The sequence below is a fragment of the Nerophis ophidion genome, linkage group LG08 (assembly GCF_033978795.1).
Source record: "Nerophis ophidion isolate RoL-2023_Sa linkage group LG08, RoL_Noph_v1.0, whole genome shotgun sequence".
NCBI lineage: Eukaryota > Metazoa > Chordata > Actinopteri > Syngnathiformes > Syngnathidae > Nerophis > Nerophis ophidion.
The window spans coordinates 2609002-2631563 of NC_084618.1; the positions used below are offsets into that span (position 1 = coordinate 2609002).

General features: G+C 43.3%; 2 protein-coding genes across 3 annotated transcripts in view; one reads left to right on the forward strand and one right to left on the reverse strand.

The window, feature by feature from the left end:
• strbp (spermatid perinuclear RNA binding protein) overlaps positions 1-19589 on the reverse strand; it is a 143977-nt gene extending 124388 nt beyond the window's left edge. The window contains exon 1 of one of the 2 annotated variants that reach the window (XM_061907476.1): positions 19301-19588. The gene's annotated coding sequence lies outside the window, so the exon portion shown is untranslated. Of the gene's footprint in view, positions 1-19300 lie in introns of both variants that reach the window. The other variant, XM_061907472.1, reaches the window with a different exon arrangement.
• Positions 3389-22562, forward strand: part of LOC133557138 (elastin-like) — a 30496-nt gene continuing 11322 nt past the window's right edge. Inside the window, exons 1-3 of the mRNA XM_061907381.1 lie at positions 3389-3446; positions 18679-18745; positions 19202-19255. Coding sequence (XP_061763365.1) covers positions 3389-3446; positions 18679-18745; positions 19202-19255 — 179 coding nt within the window. The remainder of the gene's footprint in view (positions 3447-18678; positions 18746-19201; positions 19256-22562) is intronic.

Genomic DNA, 22562 nt, shown 5'->3' on the forward strand with positions numbered 1-22562 from the left:
GCTCCAGTTGTCAGCTAGCTATTAGCGCAACGGTTGTCAGCTGGCGATTAGCGCTCCAGTTGTCAGCTATGGATTATCGCCCCAGGTGCCAACTATCATTAGCAGATCAAGCTGCCAGAGAGCAATTAGCATATGAGTTGTCAGCTAACGATTAGCATACAAGGTGTAATCTAGTAATTATCACACCAAGTGTCAGCAAGCAATTAGTGTGCTAGGACTTGAAGGTACCGACGGGCCAAGCGGTGTGCAGCTTTAGCGGTCGCGGAGGCAAAAACTCGGACATGGGAAGAGTTCGGGGAAGCCATGGAAAACGACTTCCGGACGGCTTCGAAGCGATTCTGGACCACCATACGGCGCCTCAGGAAGGGGAAGCAGTGCACTATCAACACCGTGTATGGTGCGGATGGTGTTCTGCTGACTTCGACTGCGGATGTTGTGGATCGGTGGAGGGAATACTTCGAAGACCTCCTCAATCCCACCAACACGTCTTTCTTTGAGGAAGCGGTGCCTGGGGAATCTGTAGTGGACTCTCCTATTTCTGGGGCTGAGGTCGCTGAGGTAGTTAAAAAGCTCCTCGGCGGCAAGGCCCCGGGGGTGGATGAGATCCGCCCGGAGTTCCTTAAGGCTCTGGATGCTGTGGGGCTGTCTTGGTTGACAAGACTCTGCAACATCGGGGGCGCTACCTCTGGATTGGCAGACCGGGGTGGTGGTCCCTCTCTTTAAGAAGGGGGACCGGAGGGTGTGTTCCAACTATCGTGGGATCACACTCCTCAGCCTTCCCGGTAAGGTTTATTCAGGTGTACTGGAGAGGAGGCTACGTCTGATAGTCGAACCTCGGATTCAGGAGGAACAGTGTGGTTTTCGTCCTGGTGGTGGAACTGTGGACCAGCTCTATACTCTGGGCAGGGTTCTTGAGGGTGCATGGGAGTTTGCCCAACCAGTCTACATGTGCTTTGTGGACTTGGAGAAGGCATTCGACCGTGTCCCTCGGGAAGTCCTGAGGGGAGTGCTCAGAGAGTATGGGGTATCGGACTGTCTTATTGTGGCGGTCCACTCCCTGTATGATCAGTGTCAGAGCTTGGTCCGCATTGCCGGCAGTAAGTCGAACACGTTTCCAGTGAGCGTTGGACTCCGCCAAGGCTGTCCTTTGTCACCGATTCTGTTCATAACTTTTATGGACAGAATTTCTAGGCGCAGTCAAGGCGTTGAGGGGTTCCGGTTTGGTGGCTGCAGGATTAGGTCTCTGCTTTTTGCAGATGATGTGGTCCTGATGGCTTCATCTGACCGGGATCTTCAGCTCTCACTGGATTGGTTCGCAGCCGAGTGTGAAGCGACCGGAATGAGAATCAGCACCTCCAAGTCCGAGTCCATGGTTCTCGCCCGGAAAAGGGTGGAGTGCCATCTACCGGTTGGAGAGGAGATTTTGCCCCAATTGGAGGAGTTCGAGTACTTCAGAGTCTTGTTCACCAGTGAGGGAAGAGCTAACAGTAGCTTTATCGGATCGGTGCGGCGTCTTCAGTAATGCGGACGTTGTATCGATCCGTTGTGGTGAAGAAGGAGCTGAGCCGGAAGGCAAAGCTCTCAATTTACCGGTCGATCTACGTTCCCATCCTCACCTATGGTCATGAGCTTTGGGTCATGACCGAAAGGATAAGATCACGGGTACAAGCGGCCGAAATGAGTTTCCTCCGCCGGGTGGCGGGACTCTCCCTTAGAGATAGGGTGAGAAGCTCTGCCATCCGGGAGGAACTCAAAGTAAAGCTGCTGCTCCTCCACATCGAGAGGAGCCAGATGAGGTGGTTCGGGCATCTGGTCAGGATGCCACCCGAACGCCTCCCTAGGGATGTGTTTAGGGCACGTCCAGCTGGTAGGAGGCCACGGGGAAGACCCAGGACACGTTGGAAAGACTATGTCTCCCGGCTGGCCTGGGAACGCCTCGGGATCCCCCGGGAAGAGCTAGACGAAGTGGCTGGAGATAGGGAAGTCTGGGCTTCCCTGCTTAGGCTGCTGCCCCCGCGACCCGACCTCGGATAAGCGGAAGATGATGGATGGATGGAAGGATGGACTTGAAGGTGGTCACAGCCCGCTGCCTTGCTCTGTGGCACATTGGACCATACTGGGATTCTAACTGGCACACATCCAGTCCCAGTCCAAATATGGCCTGCTTGCTCCTCCTGGAACCCTGACTGACTAAATAAATAAATAGTGCAGCACGGGAAGACAAGAACAGGCTTGGTTCTTAAGTGGGTCATCAAGGTAGGTCTGTGTGTGTGTGTGTGTGTGTGTGTGTGTGTGTGTGTGTGTGTGTGTGTGTGTGCTGACACGGGGGTTTGAGGGGTGGAGGGGTGTAGGTTTTCAGCCAGATTAGATATGAAATAAATATTCATCTGTGATATCATTCCCATGTAACTAACCTTTTGGACAGGGCTTTGATGCCCCTAACACACACACGCACATACACACACACACACACACACACAGCAAAATTAGCTAACGTTACGCTAAAAGCTAACTAGTCTTCACCTCAAGCCAGGACTGCGAGCGAGCTGAGCTGCAGTTTAAGTTTCTAGAAGGTCAACGGGCTCATGGTGATGTTAGTAGTAGTGCTTATTATCATTTGGGGAGAGCATGCTGCCTTATGCTCACCTGCTAAACACTATTCTGCTCGACGCTGAAGCATTGACTCCATGCGCTCTGAATAAGCACTGTGCAGAGCACATGGCTGTTACTGCTCTGAATACGCACTGCTGATTGGCTTTGTATGTAACCAATCAGATGGTCGTGTGGGCGGGACAATGCTGGGTGCTGACACAGAGGCAGAAGAAGCAAAGCAGCTTGTTAAGACTTTAGCTTAGAAACTTGTTCGGTACACCCCGTACCGAACCGAAACCCCCGTACCGAAACGGTTCAATACAAATACATGTACCGTTACACCCCTAATATATATATATATATATATATATATATATATATATATATATATATATATATATATATATATATATATATATATATATATATATATATATATATATATATATATATATATACATACACACAAACATGACCCATTTCTAACACTTGAAGGAAACTTGAGGGCAGCCCTAATGGTTAAAAAAAAAATCGATATATTGTATTGCTTTTAAAAAGGAGAAATTTCAAAATGGCCCCTACATGTTTACATTTTGCAGTGTGTGGCCCTCAGAGAAAAAGTTTGGACACCCCTGCTGTACAGTGAACACACAACATCAGACTTCAGAAAAAGACTACACTGGCCAGTCCAACTCTGGAAAGGATTCATTGCTGTGTGTGTGCGTGTGTGTGCATGTGTGTGTGTGCGTGTGCGTGTGTGTGTGTGTGTGTGTGCGTGTGTGTAAGCAAGCCTTACATGGACAGCTCACAGTGTCAGTGCTGGATTCCTCAGCGCGGTGAGAGGAAGCAGCAAGGTGAGACTTTTATTCCCAAAGTGCGCAGGAGAGAGAGAGCTTCCCTTCATGCTTGATGGCTGCAGCAGCTGACACAGGCACCATCCACACCAGGACACATGCACCATCCACACCAGGACACATGCACCATCCACACCAGGACACAACATGCTGCAGCAGCTGCCACATGCACCATCCACACCAGGACACATGCACCATCCACACCAGGACACATGCACCATCCACACCAGGACACACACCATCCACACCAGGACACATGCACCATCCACACCAGGACACATGCACCATCCACACCAGGACACATGCACCATCCACACCAGGACACACGCACCATCCACACCAGGATACATGCACCATCCACACCAGGACACATGCACCATCCACACCAGGACACACACCATCCACACCAGGACACATGCACCATCCACACCAGGACACACACCATCCACACCAGGACACATGCACCATCCACACCAGGACACACACCATCCACAGCAGGACACAACATGCTGCAGCAGCTGCCACATGTACCATCCACACCAGGACACATGCACCATCCACACCAAGACACACACCATTCACACCAGGACACATGTACCATCCACACCAGGACACATGCACCATCCACACCAGGACACATCCACCATCCACACCAGGACACACACACCATCCACACCAGGACACATGCACCATCCACACCAGGACACATGCACCATCCACACCAGGACACACACCATCCACACCAGGACACATGCACCATCCACACCAGGACACATGCACCATCCACACCAGGACACAACATGCTGCAGCAGCTGCCACATGCACCATCCACACCAGGACACATGCACCATCCACACCAGGACACATGCACCATCCACACCAGGACACACACCATCCACACCAGGACACATGCACCATCCACACCAGGACACACGCACCATCCACACCAGGATACATGCACCATCCACACCAGGACACATGCACCATCCACACCAGGACACACACCATCCACACCAGGACACATGCACCATCCACACCAGGACACACACCATCCACACCAGGACACATGCACCATCCACACCAGGACACACACCATCCACAGCAGGACACAACATGCTGCAGCAGCTGCCACATGTACCATCCACACCAGGACACATGCACCATCCACACCAAGACACACACCATTCACACCAGGACACATGTACCATCCACACCAGGACACATGCACCATCCACACCAGGACACATGCACCATCCACACCAGGACACACACACCATCCACACCAGGACACATGCACCATCCACACCAGGACACATGCACCATCCACACCAGGACACACACCATCCACACCAGGACACATGCACCATCCACACCAGGACACATGCACCATCCACACCAGGACACAACATGCTGCAGCAGCTGCCACATGCACCATCCACACCAGGACACATGCACCATCCACACCAGGACACACACCATCCACACCAGGACACATGCACCATCCACACCAGGACACATGCACCATCCACACCAGGACACATGCACCATCCACACCAGGACACATGCACCATCCACACCAGGACACAACATGCTGCAGCAGCTGCCACATGCACCATCCACACCCCGGTTGTTTACTCTCCTCCTCGCCCCACCCCCGGGACCCCGACCCGACGCCCTGCACGGTGGCCCTGGCAGCCGGCCGGGGGCCAATCAGGGAGTGGCAGCCATCTGAATTAGCGCTGGCTTCCCGCTGCCAGACGGGCAGGAGAGATGTGCTGCTGCGTGCTCAAAATTTGAGCGCTGGCAGCCAGACTCGGGTTTCGCTGACAGGACTGCGGCGGGAGGCCGGCTGTCATGCCCGCCTCCTTTAAGCAGCGACCTATGCGATTACACTGATACCGCTCGCTGCTGCCACGCAAACAATATGTCAGTCCCCTTCACCCGGACCGATACAGGGTCTACCCAAATAAATGCTAAAGAGCAAACGATAGGTAGCATGTAGCGTTAGCGCTGATGGATGTGTAAACGTTTAACAAGGACACGCTTTAACGTGCGAGGCTCCTAATCGATGCGTCGTCTGCTGAGCACTTACCGGGCAGAGCTTGAAGTCAGCGGCCTCGGCTCCGCTAGACGCCCGACTTCAATTATTCATGTGCCGCCGGAGCACAGAAATGGAAGCACAGCACACGTTCGTCGAACACGCGTCGGCTCGCTCTGTCACGTTCGTGCAACCAAGCAGAAAAACATCAAAAGCTTTATCAAGCGCATATATATATATTGATATGGATTACATGTGCCTTTATTTAGTGCATTTAACCGGAAGGAAAAGTGCCAATCCATAGCGGTTTCTACTCGTATGGACTCTTCATTCATCACTCCAGGCAACGTTTGTAAGTTTTACAATATAACTAAAACAATTCTTACTTAATAAAGCGTCCCATGTGTGACGTCTGTAGGAGTGTTTTACGCATATTTGTATGCACTCTCGTCATGTAATCAAGCTAGCGTCATTAGCATTAGCTAATGTGCTAACACGTTTACGAGTGCTAGCAAAATTATCTTATAATAATATGCTTTTTGTATTGTTTCACTTTCACAAATTCCTCAGTAATTTCACCAAAACGTCAGCGTGGAGTTATTTAGTCTGTTTAGCTGATGGGAGAGCTAGCTAGTGGGTCCATGACCATGACTTCTGTTTTGTTTGATCAACCGTTTTACTGCCTTGTTACACACACCGTTTGGAAACAATGAAGGTGTGTTAATAAACATTTACAGAGTATTTCTGTGTAAATAAATAATTTCACAACAAGTATATACGTGTGATTTATAATCCGGTGCAGCTAATAAGCGGAAACATTTTTTCCCTAAAATGTAGTGGGTGTGACTTATATGCCGGTGCCCCATTTAGTCTGGGGAATCCGGTAAGTAATTTTTTCTGAAAAAGTAAGCTTAAACAAAATATTGATTTTATCGATAAATTCAACTTTTTTTGTTAGAGACATTACCAAAAAAAAATTAAAATGTTTTTTCTACTCTTGCTCCACTTATTTTTTGCCCCACACCTCTCACGACGTGGCAAATGCTAACGCAAAAGGAGAGCAGGACGTTTGCTCCAAAGAAAAGAAAAGAGTTGTCAATGGTTTGGTTTTGCGGCAACAGACGCACAACAAACGACTGCACGCTGCAAAGTTTGTTTTAAAAAAAGGCAGCAAGCCCAACAAACGCAACTCTTTGCGACGCGAACAAGAAGATGACAACAAACTCTTGCCATCATTTACACAAGGTACCATGTATGATAGGAAAGAAGCAGAGTGGAAAAAGATAAATGTCGATAAACAGTAGAAAAGTCCAATCATTAAAACTCTCCATGCTACATTTTTATTTACACAATGATGTTATTACACACAGAAATTTGCCTCCCATAAAACATTCTATATTGAACATCTTTATTAGATGAGAAGTATTCGCCTCATTATTGTTTGATTATTATGTCTTTTTTACGTTTTCTTTCAAACAATCTTTAGATTTTACTGTAAAAAAACAAACAACCACACAAATGGGTGAGTTGACAGGTTTTCACCGTAACATTGGCAGTGTTTTTTTTTACAGCATATTGCTGTAAATAGAATGGAAAAACAGTGCCGAGTGTTTTAATAGTGTATTATTGTAAATAAAAGATAGTTTTATGGTTACAGCTCAGTTGCCAGAAATGTACAATTTGATGGATAGCTCTGTTTTGAAATTGTAAGTCAAGCAGATATTAAAGTATTGATTGTAATTTTAATAAAAACCTTTTTAAATATATAATAATATTGATTGCATTGTTAGATCATATTAAAGTTTGGTCATGCCCACAGTGCACTAAAATTGTAAATACACATACATTTAGTCTTACCAAGTACCACCTCGGAATAAACCTGGCTCCCCAAGTACTGCCACAGTGACCAACATTAAAATAGTGCAGCCTGCTAGGCCTAAAAATTCACTAAAAATAAGGAAGTCAATGTCATTTAAACATTAGTTAAAGCCACAAAGTGCAGTACACAAAATAGGTGAAACAAAACAAGGATGACATGCAAACAACAGAAAAAGGATTTAAAAAAAGTTAAAGTCCATTAACTAGTTTGAACAGCAGAGGTGGGTAGTAACGCGCTACATTTACTACGTTACATCTACTTGAGTACATTTAGGTATAAATTGTACTTCTAGGAGTAGTTTTAATGCAACATACTTTTACTTTTACTTGAGTATATTTATAGAGATGAAACGCTACTTTTACTCCTCTCTATTTATCAACATTCAGCTCGTTACTGATTTTTATCGATGTGTTAATGTTTGTTTTGGTTTGTCAGACAGACCTTCAAAGTACTATCCATCACATGCCTGCGTTTCACCAATCAAATGCAGTCACTGGGGACGTTTGACTCTGTTTCACCAATCAAATGCAGTCACTGGTGACGTTTGACTCTGTTTCACCAATCAAATGCAGTCACTGGTGACGTTTGACTCTGTTTCACCAATCAAATGCAGTCACTGGTGAGTTTGACTCTGTTTCACCAATCAAATGCAGTCACTGGTGACGTTTGACTCTGTTTCACCAATCAAATGCAGTCACTGGTGACGTTTGACCCTGTTTCACCAATCAAATGCAGTCACTGGTGACGTTTAACTCTGTTTCACCAATCAAACAGAGCCAGGCGGTCACATGATTAACTGCACACTTTTTTATTTTTATTTTAATAAACCTTTATTTATACATTTCTACATTTACAAACAGTTGAAAATAATAATCAAAGTCCAAAAACAGTACAAAACAGTATAAAAACCGTAAAAAACAGCACCAAGAGGTTGTAAATTCAAAGTAACTAAAACAGAATGCAAAAAAAATATACATATAAAATAAACAAAGTGCAAAGCCATAGGCTCACTCAATCTCAGTAAATAACTTACATTTGGAACACAGCATCATCCTTTACACAGCTTTTTGCTTGTTAGAGGTAGAGTGTTTTAATGTAGACTTCTAAATCTTTTTTAAAGGCACAAAAAAAATATGTCGGGTATTGAGAAACGTACACTTATGAATATAAAACTTAGTCAATAGTATAATGAGCTTGCAAAGGTAAAATTATTATTCTTTTTTAAATTCAATACAGTGTAAAACCAAATATATATTATTTAATGTGTATTATTGTTTTAGTTGCTCAACAGATATTCCTGGCTTTGAATTTGTTCATTGATATTTTTATGTTTTTGTGCATTACTTGTTGCCGTCATCATTAAAGGAACAGGTTACTCATCAGTTACTCAGTACTTTTTACTTTTACTCAAGTAAATATTTGGGTGACTACTCCTTACTTTTACTTGAGTAATACATCTCTAAAATGTACAGTACTCTTACTTGAGTACAATTTCTGGCTACTCTACCCACCTCTGTTGAACAGTCACACTGAGTTGGAATATGGCAAAGTAAAAGACTGTACTTTCATCCTCTGGCGTAGCAAAAGTCATATTTGAAACTTGTCTTGAACAGTCACACTGTGTTGGAATATAGTAGAAGAGTGTAGTTGTACACAAGGAACATAGTGTAGAGTGTGAGAAGTACACAAACAAAGATCTCCTCTCAAAGTGGCGCCTCTGTCAAATAAACAGCCTTTGCGGGAAGCGCGGAGAAAGTGTGGCGCCACGTCGCATTTAAAGAGGCGGCACAAGAGCAACATTGTTCCTGCCTGCCCTCCACCACACTGCCGCCCCACATTTGGGTGGGGGCAGGTGGACAAGGAGCAAACAGAAATAAGGTGGAAGGAAGGAAGCCCAGAGTCGGAGGCACGCTCCCAAAGACATGAACCTCACCTGTACGCCACATGTTGCACAGGTGTGCTCGCTTTGACACAACACCTGTGCACTGAGGAGGACAGGAAGTGGGACAGGAAGCTGGGGAGCAGGAAGTAGGACTATTGGTAGTGCTTGCGTTGTGCAACACCGGAGGAAAGCAGCTTAAGACGGAACTTATTCAGTAGGTTGGTGTTTGGGTTAGCAACGGTGCTCGCTTACGTCCACGCGTGAGCGATATCATCAAGAGAGTGGACTTCATAGGACACAAAACTCACTTTACATAACGAACATTCACCTGGAACACTAAAATCAAAGCAGTTGATTTTGGACGTTTTTCAGTAGGTTGGTGTTTTGGTTAGCAACAGTGCTCATTGATGTCTAAGCGTGGGTGATATCATCAAGAGAGTGGACTTCATAAGGTGCAAAACTCACCCAGGAGTGTAGACATTACGTATCAATCATTCACCCAGAACACTATAGTCAAAGAAGTTGAAGACGCAGATATACCATTGTTGACGTTTTTCAGTACGTGGATGTTTTGGTACACAACGGTGCTCGCTTACGTCTACGCGTGAGCGATATCATCAAGAGAGTGGACTTCATAAGGTGCAAAACTCACTTTACCTAATGATCATTCACCCGGGAGACTACAATCAAAGTAGTAGGTTTTTGATGGTTTTCAGTAGGTTGGAGTTTTGGTCAGCAACAGTGCTCATTGATGTCTAAGCATGGGTGATATCATCAAAGGAGTGGACTTCAAAAGGTGCAAAACTCACCCGGGAGTGTAGACATTACGTAATGATCATTCACCCAGAACACTAAAGTCAAAGCAGTTGAAGACGCAGATATACCATTGTTGACGTTTTTCAGTACGTGGATGTTTTGGTACACAATGCTGCCCTCTTACGTCTACATGTGAGCGATATCATCAAGAGAGTGGACTTCATAAAGGGCAAATCTCACCCGAGAGTGCAGACATTACGTATCAATCACTCACCCAGAACACTATTATCAAAGCAGTCGATTTTAGACGTTTTTCAGTACGTTGGTGTTTTGGTTAGCAACAGTGCTCGCTTACGTCCACGCGTGAGCGATATCATCAAGAGAGTGGACTTCATAGGGCACAAAACTCACTTTACATAACGAACATTCACTTGGAACACTAAAATCAAAGCAGTTGATTTTGGACGTTTTTCAGTAGGTTGGTGTTTTGGTTTGCAACAGTGCTCATTGATGTCTAAGCATGGGTGATATCATCAAGAGAGTGGACTTCATAAGGTGCAAAACTCACCCGGGAGTGTAGACATTACGTAATGATCATTCACCCAGAACACTAAAGTCAAAGAAGTTGAAGACGCAGATATACCATTGTTGACGTTTTTCAGTACGTGGATGTTTTGGTTCACAATGCTGCCCTCTTACGTCTACATGTGAGCGATATCATCAAGAGAGTGGACTTCATAAAGGGCAAATCTCACCCGAGAGTGCAGACATTACGTATCAATCACTCACCCAGAACACTATTATCAAAGCAGTTGATTTTGGACGTTTTTCAGTAGGTTGGTGTTTTGGTTAGCAACAGTGCTCATTGATGTCTAAGCGTGGGTGATATCATCAAGAGAGTGGACTTCATAAGGTGCAAAACTCACCCGGGAGTGTAGACATTACATAATGATCATTCACCCAGAACACTAAAGTCAAAGAAGTTGAAGACGCAGATATACCATTGTTGACGTTTTTCAGTACGTGGATGTTTTGGTTCACAATGCTGCCCTCTTACGTCTACATGTGAGCGATATCATCAAGAGAGTGGACTTCATAAATGGCAAATCTCACCCGAGAGTGCAGACATTACGTATCAATCACTCACCCAGAACACTATTATCAAAGCAGTCGATTTTAGACATTTTTCAGTACGTTGGTGTTTTGGTTAGCAACAGTGCTCGCTTACGTCCACGCGTGAGCGATATCATCAAGAGAGTGGACTTCATAAGGTGCAAAACTCAGCCGGGAGTGTAGACATTACGTATCAATCACTCACTCGGAACGCAAAAATCAAAGCAGTTGAAGACGCAGATATACAACTGTTGATGTTTTTCGGTAAGTTGATGTTTTGGATAGAAACGGTGTTCACTTATGTCCACGTGTGAGCGATATCATCAAGAAAGTGGACTTCATAGGGCACAAAACTCACTTTACATAACGAACATTCACTTGGAACACTAAAATCAAAGCAGTTGATTTTGGACGTTTTTCAGTAGGTTGGTGTTTTGGTTTGCAACTGTGCTCATTGATGTCTAAGCGTGGGTGATATCATCAAGAGAGTGGACTTCATAAGGTGCAAAACTCACCCGGGAGTGTAGACATTACATAATGATCATTCACCCAGAACACTAAAGTCAAAGAAGTTGAAGACGCAGATATACCATTGTTGACGTTTTTCAGTACGTGGATGTTTTGGTTCACAATGCTGCCCTCTTACGTCTACATGTGAGCGATATCATCAAGAGAGTGGACTTCATAAAGGGCAAATCTCACCCGAGAGTGCAGACATTACGTATCAATCACTCACCCAGAACACTATTATCAAAGCAGTTGATTTTGGACGTTTTTCAGTAGGTTGGTGTTTTGGTTAGCAACAGTGCTCATTGATGTCTAAGCGTGGGTGATATCATCAAGAGAGTGGACTTCATAAGGTGCAAAACTCACCCTGGAGTGTAGACATTACGTATCAATCACTCACTCGGAACGCAAAAATCAAAGCAGTTGAAGACGCAGATATACAACTGTTGATGTTTTTCGGTAAGTTGATGTTTTGGATAGAAACGGTGTTCACTTATGTCCACGTGTGAGCGACATCATCAAGAAAGTGGACTTTATAAGGCGCAAAACTCACCCAGGAGTGTAGACATTACGTATCAATCACTCACTCGGAACGCAAAAATCAAAGCGGTTGAAGACACAGATACACGATTGTTGACGTTTTTCCGTAAGTTGATGTTTTGGTTAGAAACGGTGCTCACTTATGTCCACGTGTGAGCGATATCATCAACAAAGTGGACTTCATAAGGCACAAAACCCACCAAGGAGTGTTTACATTGTGTGTCATTCACCAAAAACACTCAAATCTAAATGGTTGAAGACGCACGTATATGATTGTTGACGTTTTTCAGTACGTTGGTGTTTTGGTACACAACGGTGCTCGCTTACGTCCACGCGTGAGCGATATCATCAAGAGAGTGGACTTCATAAGGTGCAAAACTCACCCGGGAGTGTAAACATTACGTAATGATCATTCACCCAGAACACTAAAGTCAAAGAAGTTGAAGACGCAGATATACCATTGTTGACGTTTTTCAGTACGTTGGTGTTTTGGTACACAACGGTGCTCGCTTACGTCCACGCGTGAGCGATATCATCAAGAGAGTGGACTTCATAAGGTGCAAAACTCACCCGGGAGTGTAAACATTACGTAATGATCATTCACCCAGAACACTAAAGTCAAAGAAGTTGAAGACGCAGATATACCATTGTTGACGTTTTTCAGTACGTGGATGTTTTGGTTCACAATGCTGCCCTCTTACGTCTACATGTGAGCGATATCATCAAGAGAGTGGACTTCATAAAGGGCAAATCTCACCCGAGAGTGCAGACATTACGTATCAATCACTCATCCAGAACACTATTATCAAAGCAGTCGATTTTAGACGTTTTTCAGTAGGTTGGTGTTTTGGTTAGCAACAGTGCTCATTGATGTCTAAGCGTGGGTGATATCATCAAGAGAGTGGACTTCATAAGGTGCAAAACTCACCCGGGAGTGTAGACATTACGTAACCATCATTCACCCAAAACACTAAAGTCAAAGAAGTTGAAGACGCAGATATACCATTGTTGACGTTTTTCAGTACGTTGGTGTTTTGGTACACAATGGTGCTCGCTTACGTCTACGCGTGAGCGATATCATCAAGAGAGTGGACTTCATAAAGGGCAAATCTCACCCGAGAGTGCAGACATTACGTATCAATCACTCACCCAGAACACTATTATCAAAGTGGTCGATTTTAGACGTTTTTCAGTAGGTTGGTGTTTTGGTTAGCAACAGTGCTCATTGATGTCTAAGCATGGGCGATATCATCAAGAGAGTGGACTTCATAAGGTGCAAAACTCAGCCGGGAGTGTAGACATTACGTATCAATCACTCACTCGGAACGCAAAAATCAAAGCAGTTGAAGACGCAGATATACAACTGTTGATGTTTATCGGTAAGTTGATGTTTTGGATAGAAACAGTGCTCACTTATGTCCACGTGTGAGCGATATCATCAAGAAAGTGGACTTCATAAGGCGCAAAACTCACCCAGGAGTGTAGACATTACGTAACAGTCATTCACACGGGAGACTAAAATCAAAGCGGTTGAAGACGCAGATACACGATTGTTGACGTTTTTCCGTAAGTTGATGTTTTGGTTAGAAACGGTGCTCACTTATGTCCACGTGTGAGCGATATCATCAACAAAGTGGACTTCATAAGGCACAAAACCCACCAAGGAGTGTTTACATTGTGTGTCATTCACCAAAAACACTCAAATCTAAATGGTTGAAGACGCACGTATATGATTGTTGACGTTTTTCAGTCGGTTGGTGTTTTGGTACACAACGGTGCTCGCTTACGTCCACGCGTGAGCGATATCAAGAAGAGAGTGGACTTCATAGGGCACAAAACTCACTTTACATAACGAACATTCACCTGGAACACTAAAATTAAAGTAGTTGATTTTGGACGTTTTTCAGTAGGTTGGTGTTTTGGTTAGCAACAGTGCTCATTGATGTCTAAGCGTGGGTGATATCATCAAGAGAGTGGACTTCATAAGGTGCAAAACTCACCCGGGAGTGTAGACATTACATAATGATCATTCACCCAGAACACTAAAGTCAAAGAAGTTGAAGACGCAGATATACCATTGTTGACGTTTTTCAGTACGTGGATGTTTTGGTTCACAATGCTGCCCTCTTACGTCTACATGTGAGCGATATCATCAAGAGAGTGGACTTCATAAATGGCAAATCTCACCCGAGAGTGCAGACATTACGTATCAATCACTCACCCAGAACACTATTATCAAAGCAGTCGATTTTAGACATTTTTCAGTACGTTGGTGTTTTGGTTAGCAACAGTGCTCGCTTACGTCCACGCGTGAGCGATATCATCAAGAGAGTGGACTTCATAAGGTGCAAAACTCAGCCGGGAGTGTAGACATTACGTATCAATCACTCACTCGGAACGCAAAAATCAAAGCAGTTGAAGACGCAGATATACAACTGTTGATGTTTTTCGGTAAGTTGATGTTTTGGATAGAAACAGTGCTCACTTATGTCTACGTGTGAGCGATATCATCAAGAAAGTGGACTTTATAAGGCGCAAAACTCACCCAGGAGTGTAGACATTACGTAACAGTCATTCACGCGGGAGACTAAGATCAAAGCAGTTGAAGACGCAGATACACGATTGTTGACGTTTTTCGGTAAGTTGATGTTTTGGTTAGAAACGGTGCTCACTTATGTCCACGTGTGAGTGATATCATCAACAAAGTGGACTTCATAAGGCACAAAACCCACCAAGGAGTGTTTACATTGTGTGTCATTCACCAAAAACACTCAAATCTAAATAGTTGAAGACGCACGTATATGATTGTTGACGTTTTTCAGTACGCTGGTGTTTTGCTTAGCAACGGTGCTCGCTTACGTCCACGCGTGAGCGATATCATCAAGAGAGTGGACTTCATAGGGCACAAAACTCCCTTTACATAACGAACATTCACTTGGAACACTAAAATCAAAGCAGTTGATTTTGGACGTTTTTCAGTAGGTTGGTGTTTTGGTTAGCAACAGTGCTCATTGATGTCTAAGCATGGGCGATATCATCAAGAGAGTGGACTTCATAAGGTGCAAAACTCACCCGGGAGTGTAGACATTACGTAATGATCATTCACCCAGAACACTAAAGTCAAAGAAGTTGAAGACGCAGATATACCATTGTTGACGTTTTTCAGTACGTGGATGTTTTGGTTCACAATGCTGCCCTCTTACGTCTACATGTGAGCGATACCATCAAGAGAGTGGACTTCATAAAGGGCAAATCTCACCCGAGAGTGCAGACATTACGTATCAATCACTCACCCAGAACACTATTATCAAAGCAGTCGATTTTAGACGTTTTTCAGTAGGTTGGTGTTTTGGTTAGCAACGGTGCTCATTGATGTCTAAGCGTGGGTGATATCATCAAGAGAGTGGACTTCATAAGGTGCAAAACTCACCCGGGAGTGTAAACATTACGTATCAATCACTCACCCAGAACACTAAAGTCAAATAAGTTGAAGACGCAGATATACCATTGTTGACGTTTTTCAGTACGTGGATGTTTTGGTTCACAATGCTGCCCTCTTACGTCTACATGTGAGCGATATCATCAAGAGTGGGGACTTCATAAAGGGCAAATCTCACCCGAGAGTGCAGACATTACGTATCAATCACTCACCCAGAACACTATTATCAAAGCAGTCGATTTTAGACGTTTTTCAGTAGGTCGGTGTTTTGGTTAGCAACAGTGCTCATTGATGTCTAAGCGTGGGTGATATCATCAAGAGAGTGGACTTCATAAGGTGCAAAACTCAGCCGGGAGTGTAGACATTACGTATCAATCACTCACTCGGAACGCAAAAATCAAAGCAGTTGAAGACGCAGATATACAACTGTTGATGTTTTTCGGTAAGTTGATGTTTTGGATAGAAACGGTGTTCACTTATGTTCACGTGTGAGCGATATCATCAACAAAGTGGACTTCATAAGGCACAAAACCCACCAAGGAGTGTTTACATTGTGTGTCATTCACCAAAAACACTCAAATCTAAATGGTTGAAGACACACGTATATGATTGTTGACGTTTTTCAGTACGTTGGTGTTTTGGTACACAACGGTGCTCGCTTACGTCTACGTCTAAGTTGCAAAACACACCCGGGAGTCTAGCATCAGGAAAGTGGACTCCAGAAGGTGCAAAGCGTAGACTTTGCGTAACGATCACATTTTGTTCCACCCGGAACATAAATCAAAGTAGTTAAAGACGCAGATAGACGATTGTTGATGTTTTGGTCATGTTGATGTTTTGGTTAGCAATGGAGTTTGTTGATGTCCAAGCAAAAACAAATGGATGTAAAGTATATGGTTTGATGCGCACGTTTTGTGTAAGATCTACTTAGAATAACATCACCTTTACACACCTGTCAAACATGTCAAACAGGTGCTACCTCAGCCCAGGTATGCCTACAGGCTGGTTTGACAGGGTGCCCCGTTTTGGTTAGCAACGGTGCTCCTTAGCGTGCGAAAAGGGTGTGTCAGAACCACAAGGTGTACTCACACGGTTAATGTGCTGCTGATGTTCAGGTGTCTGCAAGGGGGGCCCCCAGGTTCCCGCTAAGGGCCACACACTGACAAACCAGGTTCCCGCTTCAAGTACATAATCAGGATATTTTTCTCTCTCAAAGAAGTAGAAAGAAACAATTCCAGTAAGAAATGTGGTGCGAGTACCGACGAGCCAAAAGATAAAGTAAAATGCTAACAGTTAGCACGCTGGCGTCAAGTCACAACAAAATACAAACGCACACTGAGCCTTAAAGGGACAGGTGCATGTTTTAAATATCCTAATTAGACGTGTCCCAATACAACTTGTTTACTTCCAATATGACACCCACATCGGCACCTTTGGTATTGACTGATACCGATGGTAAGCCGATACGATATCGGCGAGTGAAATCAGTCAAACAGACAACATGGCAGCTAAGAAAAGCACTAACCTGTCTGTTATTAACCACTGCCTTAAGTAGAAGAGCTTATTGTGACAATTCATGAAGTTAAGCTCGTGATTTGCTGCGGACACGTTTGTTACTTGATGCTTTCTAACACAATTCTGCCTCGGAGACGTCGCATATGGGAGTCATGTGCAGTTTCAATGATTCCATACTTGTTTATATTGACAAAATGTGTTTTTTTAATGTTTGACGACTATCACCCAGGTCGGGGGTCGGCAACCCGCGGCGCTAAAGAGCCGCATGCTGCTCTTTAGCGCCGCCCTAGTGGCTCTCTGGAGCTTTTTCAAAAATGTCCGAAAAATTGAAAAAAAATTAGGGGAAATGTTTTTTTTGTTTGTTTTAATAAGGTTTCTGTAGGAGGACAAACATGACACAAACCTCCCTAGTTGCTATAAAGCACACTGTTTATATTAAACGTGCTTCACTGATTCCAGTATTTGGCGAGCGCCATTTTGTCCTACTCATTTTGCCGGTCCTTGAACTCACCGTAGTTTGTTTACATGTACAACTTTCTCCGACGTTCTAGGACGTGTTTTATGCCACTTCTTTTTCTGTCTCATTTTGTCCACCACACTTTTAAAGTTGTGCGTGAATGCACAAAGGTGAGTTTTGTTGATGTTATTGACTTATGTGGAGTGCTAATCAGAAATATTTGGTCACTGCTTGACTGCAAGCTAATCGATGCTAACATGCTATTTAGGCTAGCTATATTGCATCATTATGCCTCATTTGTAGCTATATTTCAGCTCATTTGGTTCCCTTTGAGTCCTCTTAATTCAATTTATATCTCATGACACACTATCTGTATGTAATATGGCTTTTAATTGTTTGTGGCTCCAGACAGATTTGTTTTTGTATTTTTGGTCCAATATGGCTTTTTCTACATTTTGGGTCGCTGACCCCTGGTTTACATGTATAACTTTCTCCGACTTTCTAAGACGTGTTTTATGCCACTTCTTTTTATGTTTCATTTTGTCCACCAAACTTTTAACGTTGTGCATGCATGAATGCACAAAGGTGAGTTTTGTTGATGTTATTGACTTATGTGGAGTGTGCTGATCCGACATATTTGGTCACTGCTTGACTGCAAGCTAATCGATGCTAACATGCTATTTAGGCTAGCTATATTGCATCATTATGCCTCATTTGTAGCTATATTTCAGCTCATTTGGTTCCCTTTAAGTCCTCTTAATTCGATTCATATCTCATGACACACTATCTGTATGTAATATGGCTTTTAATTGTTTGGGGCTCCAGACATATTTGTTTTTGTATTTTTGGTCCAATATGGCTTTTTCAACATTTTAGGTTGCCGACCCCTGACCTAGGTCTAGCTCGTGTGCTACTGTGTGCTTAGCTGCCGTGTAGCCGCTAGCTCCTGGTGGCACAGTGATTTTCAAACTGTGGTGCAGGTGCCACTTGGACAAAGTGACTGAAAAAGAACCAGGGGGGTGGATCTTGAGTGTTTATAATCCTATTTGTATTAAAAGGCAAAGATTGCGTGTTTGCGGGTGTTGTTGACATGTTGACCTGCGCAGATGCTGCAATAACTGCAGACTGTGGCAGCTCATCTTCAGCCAGGGAGGGGAAATGTGCTGAGATAAGGTGAGATGTGATGAGATGAGGTGAAATGTGGTGAGATAAGGTGAGATGTGATGAGATAATGTGAGATGTGGTGAGATAAGGTGAGATGTGGTGAGATAAGGTGAGATGTGGTGAGATGAGGTGATATGTGGTGTGATAAGGTGAGATGTGATGAGATAAGGTGAGATGTGGTGAGTTGGTGCAGTTGAGTAAGAATGTGCGTTAGTTAGCATGTTGCTAGCAGGGACGTGCTAGCGTCATAGTCAGCAAGGTGGGGGGGGGGAAGAGGAAATAAAAGCACCTGCAGGGGAAGATTATATTATATTCGCTCTCAAAGCCTTGATTCTCTTCTGGATTTCCCCCCACAGGAGTTAAAATCGTATTAACGGGGAAAAAAAAACCCAAAAATGACTTTCGGACATCAGCAACTTTTGTTCCCGCGCACGGTTCCGCTTTTTTTCTTTTTCTTCTTGTTAGCGAAGAAGTAAAATGTAGTAAAATGAAGACCGAGGCCAGCGGGCAGCAGGCAAGGTGAGCAGGAGGTTGGCAGACAAATGAAGAAATGAATGAACTTACCGCGGCGACGACGAGGAAGTGGAGGTCGTCTGTCCAGCTTCCAGCTTCCAGCTTCCAGCTTCCGTCTCTTTAGCTTCCGCCAGCACACATACAATCTCCCGCCTGGGGGGGAAGCAATCCTCGGGGGTGGAGGGGGGGTCGCACCACAATAACAAGGACAACAAAAACAAAAACAAGGACAACGACAAGACCGAGAGCCGGTGTGAGCTGGTGTGTGTGTGTGCGTGTGTGTGTGTGTGAGCTGGTGTGTGTGTGTGTGTGTGCGTGTGTGTGTGTGCCGCCTGCTGGTCTCTCCTGTCTACCTCTTCTTCTGCTGCGCATGCGCACGCCCTCCCCCCGCCTTTAGGACGTGCGACTTCTGCCGGGGATCGACCCAACTCCATCTATTATCTATCATTTATCATCTTTCATCTATTATTTATCATCTATCATCTATCATATATCATTAATCAATTATCATCTATCATTTATCCATCCATCCATCCATTTCCTACCGCTTATTCCCTTTTGGGGTCGCGGGGGGCGCTGGCGCCTATCTTAGCTACAATCGGGCGGAAGGCAGGGTACACCCTGGACAAGTTGCCACCTCATCGCAGGGCCCTATCATTTATCATTTATCATTTATCATCTATCATCTATCATTTTTCATCAATCATTTATCATCTATCATCTATCATTTATCATCTATCATTTATCATCTATCATCTATCATTTATCATCCGATGACACCCAACTCTACATGCCCCTAAAGCTGACCAACACGCCGGATTGTAGTCAGCTGGAGGCGTGTCCTAATGAAATTAAACAATGGATGTCCGCTAACTTTTTGCAACTCAACGCCAAAAAAACGGAAATGCTGATTATCGGTCCTGCTGGACACCGAACTCTATTTAATAATACAACTCTAACATTTGACAACCAAACAATTAAACAAGGCGACTCTGTAAAGAATCTGGGTATTATCTTCGACCCAACTCTCTCCTTTGAGGCACACATTAAAAGCGTTACTAAAACGGCCTTCTTTCATCTCCGTAATATCGCTAAAATTCGCTCCATTCTGTCCACTAAAGACGCTGAGATCATTATCCATGCGTTTGTTACGTCTCGCCTCGATTACTGTAACGTATTATTTTGGGGTCTCCCCATGTCTAGTTTTAAAAGATTACAGTTGGTACAAAATGCGGCTGCTAGACTTTTGACAAGAACAAGAAAGTTTGATCATATTACGCCTGTACTGTATATACCTTTATATACATATATACATACATATATACCTATACTGTATATACCTTTATATACATATATACATACATATATACCTATACTGTATATACCTTTATATACATATATACATACATATATACCTATACTGTATATACCTTTTATATACATATATACATACATATATACCTATACTGTATATACCTTTATATACATATATACATACATATATACCTATACTGTATATACCTTTATATACATATATACATACATATATACCTATACTGTATATACCTTTATATACATATATACATACATATATACCTATACTGTATATACCTTTATATACATATATACATACATATATACCTGTACTGTATATACCTTTATATACATATATACATACATATATACCTATACTGGCTCACCTGCACTGGCTTCCTGTGCACTTAAGATGTGACTTTAAGGTTTTACTACTTACGTATAAAATACTACACAGTCTAGCTCCATCCTATCTTGCCGATTGTATTGTACCATATGTCCCGGCAAGAAATCTGCCTTCAAAAGACTCCGGCTTATTAGTGATTCCCAAAGCCCAAAAAAAGTCTGCGGGCTATAGAGCGTTTTCATTTCGGGCTCCAGTACTCTGGAATGCCCTCCCGGTAACAGTTCGAGATGCCACCTCAGTAGAAGCATTTAAGTCTCACCTTAAAACTCATTTGTATACTCCAGCCTTTAAATAGACCTCCTTTTTAGACCAGTTGATCTGCCGTTTCTTTTCTTTTTCTTATATGTCCCCCCCTCCCTTGTGGAAGGGGTCCGGTCCGATCCGGTGGCCATGTACTGCTTGCCTGTGTACCGGCTGGGGACATCTCTGCGCTGCTGGTCCGCCTACGCTTGGGATGGTTTCCTGCTGGCTCCGCTGTGAACGGGACTCTCGCTGCTGTGTTGGATCCACTTTGGACTGGACTCTCGCGACTGTGTTGGATCCATTGTGGATTGAACTTTCACAGTATCATGTTAGACCCGCTCGACATCCATTGCTTTCCTCCTCTCCAAGGTTCTCATAGTCATCATTGTCACCGACGTCCCACTGGGTGTGAGTTTTCCTTGCCCTTATGTGGGCCTACCGAGGATGTGGTGGTGGTTTGTGCAGCCCTTTGAGACACTAGCGATTTAGGGCTATATAAGTAAACATTGATTGATTGATTGATTGATTGATCTATCATCTATCATTTATCATCTATCATTTTTCATCAATCATTTATCATCTATCATTTATCATCTATCATTTATCATTTTTCATCTGTCATTTATCATTTATCATCTATCATTTATCATTTTTCATCTGTCATTTATCATTTATCATCCATCATTTTTCATCTATCATTTATCATCTATCATTTATCATCTATCATTTATCATTTTTCATCTGTCATTTATCATTTTTCATCTGTCATTTATCATTTTTCATCTGTCATTTATCATCTATCATTTATCATCCATCATTTATCATCCGTCATCTATCATTTATCATTTATCATCTGTCATCTATCATTTATCATCTATCATTTATCATTTTTCATCTGTCATTTATCATTTTTCATCTGTCATTTATCATTTTTCATCTGTCATTTATCATTTATCATCTATCATTTATCATCCATCATTTATCATCTGTCATCTATCATTTATCATCCATCATTTATCATCTATCATTTATCATTTATCATCCATCATTTATCATTTATCATCTATCATTTATCATCTATCATTTATCATCCATCATTTATCATTTATCATCTATCATTTATGATTTATCATCTATCATTTATCATTTATCATCTATCATCCATCATGTGCATCAGTGATCCCCAAACACCGGGCTTGATTGTAACCGGGCCGCAGAATAATTTTTTTATTAATTTTATCTTTTATTATTAAATCAACACAAGATAAACTTACAATTAGTGCACCCAACCCCCCCCCCCCCCACACAAAAACTCCCTTTTTCATAATAAATAATTAAATAAGTAAAATA